At 41.0% G+C, this 15,693-nt stretch overlaps 1 protein-coding gene across 4 annotated transcripts in view; it reads left to right on the top strand.

Moving 5' to 3' along the window:
• Nucleotides 1-15,693, top strand: part of Git (ARF GTPase-activating protein GIT1) — a 77,512-nt gene that overhangs the window by 30,787 nt on the left and 31,032 nt on the right. For all 4 annotated transcript variants that reach the window (XM_072298471.1, XM_072298498.1, XM_072298520.1 and 1 more), the window contains 4 exons: nt 765-939; nt 1,493-1,623; nt 10,010-10,275; nt 15,490-15,536. In XM_072298471.1, the coding sequence (XP_072154572.1) occupies nt 765-939; nt 1,493-1,623; nt 10,010-10,275; nt 15,490-15,536 (619 nt within the window). The remainder of the gene's footprint in view (nt 1-764; nt 940-1,492; nt 1,624-10,009; nt 10,276-15,489; nt 15,537-15,693) is intronic.

Below are 15,693 nucleotides of genomic sequence, written 5' to 3'. Positions count from 1 at the left end.
GATACAAACGAAAATATAAAATTAATACTGAAATGTATACAAATATTTCTAAATAATAACCGTTCCGAATGAAATAAAACACCCGTAATAAATTCCCGCTTCACGTGTAACCAGCGTTTATCAATTCAAAACACGAAGGTAAACAACTGTTGAGATTCCAGGTTTCTGACCTTGAAAGTTTCACTTATAAGTGAAACATTTTTGAGACACTTCCTTCCTTCAAAAGTTGCGCCGTCGAGACAAGGCCTTACGACCCAAAAGACGTATGATTAGACACCTCACTCGGCACTTTGAAAAGCCAATGTCCCTTATCCCGACTTTGACCGCCGCGCCGTCTTCGATTTTGGATCTCAAAACTGGTCAAAGTTATGTTTGGACAGTAAACTTGAATTCTACGACCAAAAATACATAAGAGTCGACGCCTCAGTCGGCCAAAAGAGTTGATTTTTTATATTTCATTTTCGCCGCCATCTTGGATCAGGGGTGTCCTTTCGAAAATTGAGAACGACAACATCGATATTTTCTTTCTAGACATCAAGACGAAATGATAAAGATACCTCTCACACTGCTGTCACTTACAGATCCGCGGGATCCTAAAAATAAACATTTGTGCCCGGATTACCAGTTGAATTATACAATATTACCATTAAAATCGAGATCAGCTTTAGAACTTAAGTCGAAATGTCAAGCATAAGTCTGGATCCATTTTGGATCTTTTGTTGTGGCTTCTTGCTGTCTAATCAATTTAATTTTTTCCTTCTTAGTCCCAACAAAGAAGACTTTATTCGTGCTAAATACCAACAGTTAATGTTCGTTCTTAGAAGCTCTGATGATATTGAAGATCTAAATCAGCAACTACATTCAAGTGTTCGGACCATGAATTTGGAGACAAGTTTAAGGCTGTTAGCACAAGGAGCTAATCCAAATTATTTTCACCAGGTAAAGTTCTTGTTTTCTTTTGTCCTCATTTGACCCACATGAATCAAATAGTTCAAGTATGGAGGTCTTCCCCTGTGGCTGCAAGTTATCCAAGTGTGAAGGATTTCTGGATATTTTTGTTTCCATGTCGAGAATCAGAAAATTGAAGTTTTTACCCTCATAATTTCCGTAGTCATCTACAATCCAAGATTACAGCCTGAATGGCTGCCTTTTGAATGCTATTAAGAAAACAATTCTTTTATAGTCTGGGCAATTAAATAGACAAAGTATTCATGGGACGTTTTTGTATCGCAAGTCAATTATACTTTTCCACCCAAAAACTTCCCCAAAAAATGGCAATCTTATGAATAAAATGTGGTATTTTTTAGTCTGAACCACCAAACCACAGAAAGGCCTCAAGAAACTTGTGGAAAGTTTTCAGTAAGAGAAAGTTTCAATTATTGAAGAATTCCAGCAATTGAAGAGGTTCTTCCTTATTTGCTTAACATAACTTCTATCACTTTTCCTTCGAACTCTCACAGATTAACTGTCTTTTATCATGTGTCTTTCATAGGAAAAAGGAAGCCGACCTCTCCATGTTGCATCAAAAGCCGGTCAAGTTTATCAATGTGAATTGTTGATTGTTTATGGTGCTGATCCCACGGCAATGGACAGTCAAGGAAATACCCCAATCATGTGTGCCAGGTAGACATTTTGGAATTTCATTCCCCTTAATGATATTTAATATTTTCTTTTTTAAATATTATTTACAATGTTTGAACGGAAAGATTGGCTGTCCACGGTACGTTTTAAACACTTTTAATGCGATCAACATACCACCCGCGATTTTTTTGCGGAAATGTTAACTAGAAGGCCCACTGACTGAGGAATAACAAACCGCGAAATCTATAGTTTGGCCGTTTTTGAGAGAATGCGATTTTTCGCTTTTTTGGCGGGAATTTCGGATCAAGGCGCTGAAAAAGTCAAATTAGGCTGTTTTTGTGGCTCGTAAATGCATATCCTCTACATTTTTAGTCAATCAAGTGCCAGTAGATAGCTATTCGTGCATATTGCCAAAAATTCATATCCTTAAATCCACGACTTTCAGGTTTTTGGGAGATTAGTCAAGGAGAAATCCGAAAAAAAGAGGGTTAACCCGGAACAAATTGCTTAACAAACTTTTCCTACGTAAACGTGCTCAGTAGGTCCTAATGAACAACATACCAAAAGTTTACCACGGTATCCCGAGACACCCCCCCCCCCCCATTGCCTAAATTTCAAAACGGTGGCCATAGAAAGGCCTCTGGGAGTTTGATTTTTTTTTTAAAATACGCATACGGTGTCATGTGAGGTGTCAATTCCTATGTAATTTTGGTTGTAGATTTCAGATATGAAGTCCAAAAAATCCCCCGGTCAAAAGGGGGCACCCCAAATCCAAGATGGCAGCCAATTTTGAAAACCAAGAGGGTGAATTTTTAAAATGTTTACTTGACATCCCTTGTAAAATTGAATCAACTTGACGTCAGGCTATGTTTCATAAACTACCCTGAGTCAGACTAATTCAGGCTGATATCAGTCTGACTCAGCAGCCTGATTGTTGAAATTTTTTGTTTGTGGGGACGACATAGATGACATAGGTTAAAAGGCGGAGCGTGATTGGTCGGCTATGTCTTATCGCTGCTTTGTTGTGCTCTTGTCAGGTGGAATGGGCAACATACTGTCAGAAGAGGTGCCGTTAGCTTGTCGTGAGTTCAAACCGACATAGCCACGACCAAGCAGCGATAAGACATAGCCGACCAATCACGCTCCGTCTTTTAACGTATGTTATCTATTTCGTCCCGACAAACAAAAAATTTCAACAATGAGGCTGCAGGGTAGTTTATGAAACATAGCCTGACGTTAGCTTGATTCACTTTTATTAGGGATGTCATGTAAACATTTCAAAAATTCACCCTCCTGCCTTTCCAATCTGGCCGCCATCTTTGCATTTGGAGCTATCCTTTTGACTTGAGGGCTTTTCTGGCTTCATAAATGAAATCTACGACCAATATTACACAAGATATGATACCTCTCTTGCCTTATCACGCGAACTTTTTAAAAATCCAACCTCTTGTCTTTCAAAATTGGCCGCCATCTTGGATTTGGGGTACCCCCTTTTGACCGGGGAACTTTTTTGACTTCATATCTGAAATCTATGACCATAATTTGACTGGACTAACTCCTAACTTCACAATCTGCATCAGAGCACCAAGACAGGGAGAGTGTGGACACGTCCATACGTTGATCACTCAGGACCCAAAAGGACACGGTACGTTTTAAACACTTTTAATGCGGTCAACATACCACCCGCGATATTTTTGCGGAAATGTCAACTAGAAGGCCTACTGACTGAGGAATAACAAACCGCGAAATCTGTAGTTCGGCCGTTTTTGAGGGAATGCGATTTTGCTAACATATCCTATACATTTTTAGTCAATCAAGTGCCAGTATTCGTGCATATTGCCAAAAATTCATATCCTTAAATCCACGACTTTCAGGTTTTTGGGAGGTTAGTCAAGGAGAAATACGAAAAAAAGAGGGTTAACCCGGAACAAATTGCTTAACAAACTTTTCCTATGTAAACGTCTTCAGTAGGTCCTATTGAACAACATACCAAAAGTTTACCACGGTATCCCGAGACACCCCCCCCCCCCCCATTGCCTAAATTTCAAAACGGTGGCCATAGAAAGGCCTCTGGGAGTTTGATTTTTTTTTAAAATACACATACGGTGTCATGTGAGGTGTCAATTCCTATGTAATTTTGGTCATAGATTTCAGATATGAAGTCACAAAAGTTCCCTGGTCAAAAGGGGGTACCCCAAATCCAAGATGGCAGCCAATTTTGAAAGACAAGAGGTTGGATTTTTAAAAAGTTCGCGTGATAAGGCAAGAGAGGTATCATGTCTTGTGTAATATTGGTCGTAGATTTCATTAATGAAGCCAGAAAAGCCCTCAAGTCAAAAGGATAGCTCCAAATGCAAAGATGGCGGCCAGATTGGAAAGGCAGGAGGGTGAATTTTTGAAATGTTTACATGACATCCCTAATAAAAGTGAATCAAGCTAACGTCAGGCTATGTTTCATAAACTACCCTGCAGCCTCATTGTTGAAATTTTTTGTTTGTCGGGACGAAATAGATAACATACGTTAAAAGACGGAGCGTGATTGGTCGTGGCTATGTCGGTTTGAACTCACGACAAGCTAACGGCACCTCTTCTGACAGTATGTTACCCATTCCACCTGACAAGAGCACAACAAAGCAGCGATAAAACATAGCCGACCAATCACGTTCCGCCTTTTAACCTATGTCATCTATGTCGTCCCCACAAACAAAAAATTTCAACAATCAGGCTGCTGAGTCAGACTGATATCAGCCTGAATTAGTCTGACTCAGGGTAGTTTATGAAACATAGCCTGACGTCAAGTTGATTCAATTTTACAAGGGATGTCAAGTAAACATTTCAAAAATTCACCCTCTTGGTTTTCAAAATTGGCTGCCATCTTGGATTTGGGGTGCCCCCTTTTGACCGGGGGATTTTTTGGACTTCATATCTGAAATCTACAACCAAAATTACATAGGAATTGACACCTCACATGACACCGTATGCGTATTTTAAAAAAAAATCAAACTCCCAGAGGCCTTTCTATGGCCACTGTTTTGAAATTTAGGAAATGGGGGGGGGGGGGTGTCTCGGGATACCGTGGTAAACTTTTGGTATGTTGTTCAATAGGACCTACTGAAGACGTTTACATAGGAAAAGTTTGTTAAGCAATTTGTTCCGGGTTAACCCTCTTTTTTTCGTATTTCTCCTTGACTAACCTCCCAAAAACCTGAAAGTCGTGGATTTAAGGATATGAATTTTTGGCAATATGCACGAATACTGGCACTTGATTGACTAAAAATGTATAGGATATGTTAGCAAAATCGCATTCCCTCAAAAACGGCCGAACTACAGATTTCGCGGTTTGTTATTCCTCAGTCAGTAGGCCTTCTAGTTGACATTTCCGCAAAAATATCGCGGGTGGTATGTTGACCGTATTAAAAGTGTTTAAAACGTACCGTGTCCTTTTGGGTCCTGAGTGATCAATGTATGGACGTGTCCACACTCTCCCTATCTTGGTGCTCTGATGCAGATTGTGAAGTTAGGAGTTAGTCCAGTCAAATTAGGAAAAATAGAGGAAAAAATTCCTCAACCAGCGATTTTTGGCTAAAGTTGCTTCGTAGGGTATGGAGAGGCACAGGCTGAAAGTCTCCATTTATATCCTTTGTACTTAGCCCCCAAGCCCCCATTCACCCCCAAAAAGGCTATAAACTTGATTTTTTGGCTGTATTTTGAGAATGGCTGGAGATGGCGAGTTGCGTATTATTGAGGCATGCGAAAACTTCTGCGAGATGGAAATTTTCTTCCTCATCTTTTAAGCTTTTCAGCTCGCGAGAGATTTCACATGCCTCAGTGCAGTAATTTAGACAGATATTGGAGCACTTGAGACCAGATTTTCAACATCCGCATGCCTTGCTGCATCCTTTTGTGCAGCTGCAAAATATTGAGTTGAGCACTTACTCCGGTGTTGGCCTTAGGTACTTGTGAATAGGAGCAAGTTGGGCTCCTTCTAAACGCCAGCCTTAGTCTTGGGGAGGCTATTGGTCGCCCAGCCAGTGCTCCAATATCTTCCTAAATTGCTGCGGTGAAGCATACAAAAGCTTCCGCAAGGTGGAAAGCTTGGAAGATGAGAAAGAAAATGTAGATGATGCCGAAGCAATTTTGGATAATGATTTTGAGGAGGAAATGCAGGAAAAAGAACCATGCTGAGATAAGAATTGCCAGGGAAGAGAGGAAGATGAAACTAGAATGATTCAACCATATCAAAGAGACGTCCACTTTTTTAATCATAGCAGACTTTGGGGTTTCCTCCTTTTATTCCTATAAAGTAGTAACTTTTAGTCTTCATAGATTTTCAAGTTAATCAAACGTAAAGTGACGGCACAAATTTTATTAATTTCATTTTCATTTTATTACTTAACCCCTAATAAAACTGCAATTCATAAAAAGTGTTCTTTCATTCCTTAACCGACCGCTTTTTCCTTCCTTTTTCGTCCTTCCCCCTTCTACGCCCTTCCTTTTTGATCTTCCAAAAAACCATGAATCAACCTACGAATGATTGAAAAAAACTACCAAAACTGGCAGTGCAAATGTGTGCAAATATGTGGGGCAACGTTATCAAACTACATTTTCTTGCTTTCAAGCTTTATTTCGCCCAAAGGCCATTTCTCAAGCATCAAAGTTTACTGACTGAAAGCAGAATTTTGCATAGTAAACAAGGTAAGTGCACATAATTACTCAACAGCGCAGCAACTGGCGCGGCAGCGTGGTCTAGAGGTACAGTGAGGAAGCGCGCTATGACGCCCCTACGCGGCGGCCATTTTGAGGGTCAGTAGGGTGAAAATACCGACTTGAGCCCAAAAGTTTACAGCCAAATTGTGCAGAACAATACGAAATAAATTACAGTGTTGTGGGGTGGGCATTTACAATAAAGCAACGCTGTAAAAAGTATTGTATGTTACCCCTTCATTTTCCGGGTTATGCATACTAGGTATTGCATGTAGCCCCTTCAATCTGCGGGTTATGCAATCGCGTATGTTACCCCTACAATCTGCAGGTTATGCAACAGCGTTGGCGGACGGTGCACGTTAATAAATGGTTTAATTATTGGTGAAACTTGACTGCATCGAATTTTACAGTTTTGCCAGATGGTGCAAGAAATTAAATAAGTTTTCCCTACATTGTTGTCAGACTGTGCAAAATATTCGAAATTTCGGACTATAAAAACTACGGCAACAATAGACCATCTCCTCCAGGATGGGTCTGGTATTGGAGACTTGAGAGTAAGGTCTGATTTGGGAATTTCAATTTTTAGTGTCGGGGCGGTGTGTAGCAGATCGCTTGAAGATTTGTATCGGAACCATGTGTTTTGGAACAAGCAACTGGGTTTGGTTATTGCAATGGTCAGTTTGATGAATCAAAATTATATATATTATTTTTTTAAATCTATTGTTTCCGTTTACAATCGTCCACGTTTAAAAACGTCCGAGTTTAAAAACGTTCATGTTTTAAAACGTCCACGTTTAAAAAGTCCATGTTTTAAAACGTTAGGGTTGTCAACCACAAACATCGATCCCTTCTCCTTCTCCTTCTCCTTCTCCGAACTTTAAATCGACACTTATGTCATCGACTTTCCGATTGTTTTTCTCACGGGACATCCTGGTGAAACGGAACTTGCAGTCGGATGATAGGTACTTGGAGTACAGGTATGGAACGGAACAAATGAGCGCCAACAAACTCAAGATGAATAGAAGAAGATCCGTCAAGGTAGAAGGTGCACATTTGATCTCTGGATAGATCGGGCACATTGTGATGTTTGCTTCGGATGAGTTTTCCACCACTGTGGAATTCACTCCAACAACGATGATGAAAGTGATGAGAATTATTTTATCATTAATGATTTCTTCCTTACGATACTGCGAAGAGAGTGAATACTATTTATACGAAATCCTTAGTGTCGAGCCAACTATCGTGACTCGCGTCCAGACCCAACCATTTGACAAAGGCCTGGTTTTTCTTGCGACGCAGAATTTTCTTCACAAGCAACGTATCCTTATAGTTGGTGGGTAGGAGTTCTACGCGGTAGAATTTTCCTTTGATTATAGTATCGTGCGCGTCTTTCAGATCGTACGCGATCGGAACGGTCAGATTGACGCTGACAATCTTCAAAATTTCCGTACTCCAGTTTGGTGTGTATCCTTTCTCAAACATGGCTCTGAGTCTGGAGATCCGGATATGATCACCGACTTGGAGTTTTCGCCTGGCCAGACGTCTCTTTTCGGTTTAACTCAGCGGCGGCCCACGAATCTTTTGCAGAATCATCGGTGCATCCTTTTCGGTAATATCAATTGATTTCATTCCGATGGTGCGATGAACGCTCCCGTTATATTCACGAATGAGTTTCGGTAATAGATCTACCCACTTATACGATCCTTGCGCGCTGAACTCTTTCCACATCGCTCGACAATAGAGGCTTTGGTCAACGAGTAGGAGCCTTACATATTGATCTTGTGACGCTTCATCAATGCTTGACATTTGGAGTTGTAGAATTTCGATCCCATATCGACTTTTAATGTTTCGGTGACTTTCCGGCTGTTTTCAGAACGCGTTGCATGGCATTAGTGACATCCATGGCCGTTTTCGATTTTAGCGGTTCAGCACACGCCCTTTTCGAGCACGCGTCGATGACGGTGAGAAAATATCTGTTGCCTTTATTGACGCGAGGCGTACGGTTGCATCTCGACGAGATCGGCGTGCCATAAATCGAATAATCCGAGAATCCGTACTTAACGACGTGGATAGTTCCGTCCTGTAGGTTTATGTAGCTCCTCGACGATCCCCCACGTTTCTCTGACAACATTATAATTACCGTCGTCGTCGTCGTCCGCTCTCTCGATTCAAATGCTGTTTCGATGCTACTATTTTAGTCAGACGATTGTAAGATCGCTGAAGTTGGTGGATACGTTCCAGATCGTGTCGACCTAATTTCTTGGCTTTCTTCCATTTTGTTTTGGACCATTTTTTCCTTAGCGCTACTTGAGAGGCCCACTGAGCGGCCGGTCGGTCGGCATGCGTTGAGACCGTTCGTTGGATGCGGAAAAAGACGAGCAATTTAAAAAAAATGGTTTTGGTTCAAATAAAAAATTGAGTACTTTGTAAATTCTTTTTTGAAAGAAATTTTCTCAACTCAAAAATTGAAAAAAAGTACATGTGTTAACTTGAAAATGTAATTTCGGGATTTTGACTTTTAGAAACTTAAAGTATGCAATTTTAGACGAGTTTTTGTCCAAACCGGACCTTGATATCTTTCTTTGTTCGAGAGATATTGAGGTTCACAGGTCTTGACTTCCACCCCCCCCCTAGCGCCCCCCTCAAAAAAAATTTTTAGGGGTCTCAAAATTTGGGAAAAGAAGCGCTCAAGCATGAGGAATCAATAGAAAAAGTTTGATGAAATTCCAGGGGGAGGGGGCGAAAGAAGCCGTTCTTGCATCAAGTTCTTTGATGAGGAACATTTTCCCCAGTATAGGTATGCAACACGCCATCTCCAACCGTTTTCCAAATACAGCCAAGAAATCGATTTGTTAGCCTTTTTTTTGGGGGGGGGGGGCGGCTGGGGAGGCTAAGCACAAGGGATATCAATGGGGACTTTTAGTCTGTGCCTCTCTAGATCCTAACAAGCAACTTTAGCCAAAAACCGATTGTATGGGAATTTTTCCCCTATCCCTGATATTTGATCTAATTTGACTGGACCAAGTAAATTTCAGACATCTAGGATGTGTTTTAAGTCATTTTTGAACAATTCTCGCCAGAGGAAGTATGTTTCGTTTTGCTTCAGCAATAGTTTACAATGTATACAATTTTTAGTAGTACCCAATATGTTCAATAAAAGACTGCAAGACGTAGGTATGATTGAAGAACAGCAGGAATTCATTGAGTAATACCATTAAGGTTATATACATTTTCTAGGTAGCATGTCTGACGGCAGCTCTTCATTTTTGAGCTCAAAGCTTGGAGTTTAGGTAAATTTTATTGATGACGCCGACCGGAGTAGGGTTGCAGATATGCTTGATCGGTTGATCAGAGGGGAACTGTGAAGGCACCTAATTTGAGCAAAAAATGTAAAGAAAAAACACGTTTTTGTGAAGGAAACCATCATAGTCGTTTTTTTTTTTTTTTTTTTTGGTAAAGAAAATTATTAACCACATTACTGCTGGCGAAGGAAACTGTATTGCGCTCTTTTATGTGAAGAAAATAGTGAAACGACCAGTTTCATGTGGACAGCAACGTGATGGCAGCCTAAAAAAATATGAAGGCAAAGAATCTTCTGCACCCCTGTGGTGGAGTTGGAGCACCATGTGCAATTGTAATGAATATCAGCATATTGTAGGTTTTGTTGAGTTTGGAATGAGAATGTTGCATCATGAGTAACCATTCACTCTGTGTTTTACAACAGGATGGCAGGTCACAGAGACCTAGCGGATAGACTAACGGAATGCGTTTACGAGGTAGTAGATCGGTTATCGTTTTTTCTCACTTCTCAAAAGCCAGACCATAAACAAGGCCAACACTTTGTCTTCCCAGATATATCTGACGGCATCATTGTCCCACCTGAGTTAACCAAAAATGCCCGGCAGAAGTTGCAGCAATTACCCAATAAACAATTTGAGGATCTAGTCATGGATGTCTATGATGAAATTGACAGGCGGGAAACGGAAGCCAGTGAGTTCTTTCTGTTTTTCAATTTTATTCAAGGCTTTCTATTTAGCTGCATAAAGTTTATAGCTATCTTTGAGCAATGAACATCTTTCTGTTCCATAATTTTCTACTTCCTTCATCGTAAAGGTGTCTGAAAAGACTCGCAGTATCAAAACTATTACACAGTTTAGATTTATTGAGTAGATTTAGTCAAGATTTTATAAGATTTGCTTATTTAATATTCTCAAATAAGTGGTGGATATAACAGCATAATTGACTCTGTGAAAAGGAAGTGACTGGTTTATTTTACAAGTGAAATATTAAGTAACCATTTGTTACATGTGCCCCATGCAATCCTGTCAAGATACAAAAGGAGTTCCCAAACACTCTGTCATTAAATCTAAAATCGGACTTGAAATATTCATATCTCTGAATCGCTAAAAAATAACTTCCTAACCAGACAGGTATCATGATCAGAGACAAGAGACCCTCCACTGGCCTCCTAGTGACAGGTGGAAGTTTTTACTTTCGGGGTTTCAACAATTCCTTACGGACAATTACTAGGGAGCGACAGTCATCACCCTAGTTTCGGCTGTTGACTTACCTACATGTTCGATGATGAGCTTAGGATGACGTCATGAGCCAAACAAGTTTCCCAAACGTCGGCCATTTTCGGCGTGTTTGCAAAATGAAACTGCCTCTCATGCCGTTGTTGAACATCAACCATGTAGGTAAGTCAACAGTAGAATGCTGAAGTCCCGAAAGTAAAAGCTTCCACAATGGCCAAGATACTAGTGGAGGGTCTCTTGTCTCTGATCATGATAACTATGAAAGAAATCGAAGTGAAATCGAGAGAAGAAAAAAAGAACTGAGAAAATTTCCAAAATTTAAAATGTGGCCTGAGATAGAATTTAGGACGAAGGCATACAAAGACAGAAAAATTATACTGTAGAAATGACCCAGGAGAGCTTAGTGGTGGAACTATATACACAGGGTTATCCAAAATTCACTGACCGCCCCTGTAACTTTTTTCCAAATCGAGATAGAAGTTTGAAACTTTGGCAATGTTCCTCGGTCTTAAGTAGCAACTTTTTGGTCCCCCCAAAATTTTGGGGGGCGGTGGCTAACTTTTTTTTTTCAAATGACAACCCTACCTTTGTGATATCTTATTCGAAAGATAATGAAAAAGAAAATTTTTGGCGCAAACCGCAGGTCAAAATGTTGATTTTTGACAAAATGGCGGCCGGTCAAAGTTCAAAATGGTGGAAATCTGACATCTCCGTTATTTTTTGACAGATTGGCGTTAAACACGGAATCTAAGAGTATTTCGAGACGAGAGAAACGATTCTGGCATTGGTTTTCCAGAAACTCGGTCCTTTTCAAAATGGCGACCTAGCGCGGGAAGTGGATATTTAGGCTGCTTTTTGTTGGATTTGCTTGAAACTTGGTATCCGGGGGTATTTTGGCACGATAAGAACGAATCTTTCAATGAATATCTGAAATTCCGACAAATTTCAAAATGGCGGCGGAAAAATGGCGGGAAATCAATTTTACGGCTGTTTACCGATGGATTTGCATGAAATTCGACATCGATTTTTTAATGTTTCAACAATCTAATGAAAGATTCTCTTTCATCCAGCCAAAACCACCAGGATATCGAATTTCATGCGAATCCATCGGTAAACAGCCGTAAAACTGATTTCCCGCCATTTTGAAATTTGTCGGAATTTCAAATATCCAATGAAAGATTCGTTCATTTTGTGCCGAAATACCCCCGGATACTAAGTTTCATGCAAATCCAACGAAGAGCAGCCTAAATATCCACTTCCCGCGCTAGGTCGCCATTTTGACCGCCGCCATTTTGAAAAGGACCGACTTTTCTGGAAAACCAATGCCGGAATTGTTTTTCTCGTCTCAAAATACTCTTAGATTCCGAGTTTAACGCCAATCTGTCAAAAAATAACGGAGATGTCAGATTTCCGCCATTTTGAACTTTGTCCGGCCGCCATTTTGTCAAAAATCAACATTTTGACCTGCGGTTTGCGCCAAAAATTTTCTTTTTTCATTATCTTTCGAATAAGATATCACAAAGGTAGGGTTGTCATTTGAAAAAAAAAGTTAGCCCCCGCCCCCCAAAATTTTGGGGGGACACAAAAGTTGCTACTTAAGACCGAGGCACATTGCCACAGTTTCAAACTTCTATCTCGATTTGGAAAAAAGTTACAGGGGTGGTCAGTGACTTTTGGATAACCCTGTATAGTGTATACAGGGTTATTCAAAAGTTACGCACCACTGGCCATAACTTTAGTTCTAATTTTGATATCGATTTGCGGTTTGTGGCGGCCTTCCTCATGTCGAGGGGGAAACTTATTGAGGTACTTTCCAGTTCATCAACCCCCCCCCCCCCAGGGGGAGGGGGGGCGGGGGGCAACTCAAAAATTTCAAATGGCAACCCCCATCATGTGATACATCGTTAGAAAGAGCATGAAAAAAGAAAATTTTTGGCGCAAACCGGAAGTCGATCTGACCCCCCTATCAAAAGTTAGGGGGGTACAAAGGTTATTTAGGGGGTCCGTACCTTCATTTTTTAGAGTAGCTTCGGCGGCTCTTGGACATACCGTTTCTCTTTTCAAAGAGTCCTCGAATACTCCAAGTCTGATATCGAAGTCTTCATATTGCCCCCGGGCCACCACAGCCCCCCCGTAGGGGGGATGCGCCTGTTACAATGAAACATTGCATTAAAATGCGAAAAGTCACAGAAGAGCTTCAAACTTAGAATCAAATCCGAGTGGAACTTCTTGCCAATGTTAACGCAAACGCAGCCTGTGACTTTAAAGAGAGTTTTCAAAACTCTTAGCCCCCCGCCCTCCCTCATTTTTGGTTGCAGAGCGGGTAAAAACCGGGAAATTCCCTACAAATATAGCCCGAAACTAACACCCAACTTGAGAAGGACCCTTGAAACGTTGCGATCAGTCGGAGCATTGAAATACAGGGACTGCCGCCCTCTTTAAGTACGGAAGCATCCATAAAACCCCCGCTGCCCCCCTCATTTTTCGTTGCGGAGCGGGTATAAACCGGGAATATCGCCAGAAATGATGCCCGAAACCACTGTAGAACTTGACGAGAGCCCTTGAAACGTTGCGAATAGTCGGAGAACTGCAATATAGGGACTGCCGCGCACCTTAAGGACGGAAACATCCATAAAACCCCCGCTGCCCCCCTCTTTTTTCGTTGCAGAGCTGGTAAGTACCGGGAAATTCGCCAGAAATGATGTCCCGGTTCTTACCAGCCCCGCAACGAAAAATGAGGGGGGCAGCGGGGGTTTTATGGATGTTTCCGTCCTTAAAGTGCGCGGCAGTTCCTGTGTTGCAGTTCTCCGACTGGGCGCAACGTTTCAAGGGTCCGCGTCAAGTTGGACAGTAGTTTCGGGCAACATTTCTGGCGAATTTCCCGGTTCTTACCAGCTACGTAATGAAAAATGAGGGGGGCAGCGGGGGTGTTTTGGATGTTTTCGTACTTTAAGGGGGTGGCAGTCCCTGTATTTCAATGCTCCGACTGATCGCAACGTTTCAAGGGTCCTCCTCAAGTTGGACATTAGTTTCGGGCATTTTTTGTAGTGAATTTCCCGGTTTTTACCCGCTCTGCAACCAAAAATGAGGGGGGGGCAGGGGGCCAAGAGTTTTGAAAACTCTCTTTAAAGTCGCAGGCTGCGTTTGCGTTAACATTGGCAAGAAGTTCCACTCGGATTTGATTCTAAGTTTGAAGCTCTTCTGTGACTTTTCGCAGTTTAATGCAATGTTTCATTGTAATAGGCCCATCCCCCCTACGGGGGGGCTGTGGTGGCCCGGGGGCAATATGAAGACTTCGGTATCAGACTTGGAGTATTCGAGGACTCTTTGAAAAGAGCCGCCGAAGCTACTCTAAAAAATGAAGGTACGGACCCCCTAAATAACCTTTGGACCCCCCTAACTTTTGACAGGGGGGTCAGATCGACTTCCGGTTTGCGCCAAAAATTTTCTTTTTTCATGCTCTTTCTAACGATGTATCACATGATGAGGGTTGCCATTTGAAATTTTTGAGTTGCCCCCCGCCCCCCCTCCCCCTGGGGGGGTGAAGAACTGGAAAGTACCTCAATAAGTGTCCCCTCGATATGAGGAAGGACGCCACAAACTTCAAATCGATCTCATAATTAGAACTAAAGTTATGGCCAGTGGTGCGTAACTTTTGAATAACCCTGTATGTACACAACAACCATAAGAAGAAGAACACTTTAAAAAGATGCCTTTTATATGTAGAACTATCCTAATTCCTACAGTCAACATAGGCTGGCTAAATATTATTAGAATAATTCTTCTTATCTCTCTGCTCACTAATGTATGTATTACTATGCATAGCCTTGCTATTACTTCGTATTTTATCCATTAAGGCCTTCTGCTCTTGAGTAAAATTTTTGAGAGGATATTTTCATCGTGAAGTGACTCAACAATAGAAATCGACTGCAAAATAGACGATTTTGCCATCTCAATTAATGAAGGGTCTTTCTTGACTTTTTTAAGATCTGTAGTTAAGATAGCTTCCGCTGTGTTGTTGATCTCTTTCTTTTCCACACTCGAACCGCTGTCGTTATTTGTCCTCATTTTATGGGCGGGTGGCGGAGGAGATCTGGCCAATCTTGAACTCCGCAGAAAAGGATCAGAAGTTTTCAGTCATTATTGAGCTCCTTGGGAGCAGCTTATTCTTTGGGGAAACTGCATCTTAGACGGTTAAATGTAATAGTTTTCCTTTCTCCAGGTAATTAGTGCACCTGTGAATGACATTGTTTATGTTATAGCAAACTATCCCATTTTGCATGTCGCTGATAGGACGGATTGCATTAATGTCTCTTGTTTATAAATAAACCTTACCCATGTGCACTTGTATTTGACTGCAAAGTTTGTGCTAAATACTGCATCGACATTTGCGAATTCACATATTATATTTTTTTGATACTAGCTGGAAACTTTCGGTAACGGACCGCGAAATCACCAAATCTTGTTCACTTCTCATGAGACATTAACAGAAATATGAGTGAAAAACCAAAGAAAATGTTGAAAATTCTTGCATATTTTAAAATCTTATCATCTTACATTTTTACCATTATCAACATGCATGAAAATTGAATGCAGACGTCAAGTTTCTGTCAACTTCTCAAAAATATATTTGCAATGAGGATTGATGTATTTGTTCCTTCTTTTTCAGTTTGGCTATCTAGCCTTGTTTCTTTGGAACATGAAAAACAAAAACAAGTAAGTGTATTTATGTAATGAATCCAGAATCATTTTCTATCAGTGAATGTGAGGGTGCCTATCCTCATGACTGAATTTTTTTAAGAAGAATAGAAATAAGTCTTTTGAAGTGGAGGTATTTTTTAAGCGCTCAGCCGATAGGCGGCGCTTATTGCTT

The sequence above is a fragment of the Bemisia tabaci genome, chromosome 1, assembly GCF_918797505.1.
Source record: "Bemisia tabaci chromosome 1, PGI_BMITA_v3".
In the NCBI taxonomy this organism is placed as follows: Eukaryota; Metazoa; Arthropoda; class Insecta; order Hemiptera; family Aleyrodidae; genus Bemisia; species Bemisia tabaci.
The sequence above is the reverse complement of the archived record's forward strand: the minus strand, read 5'-3'. Positions and strand labels throughout refer to the sequence as shown.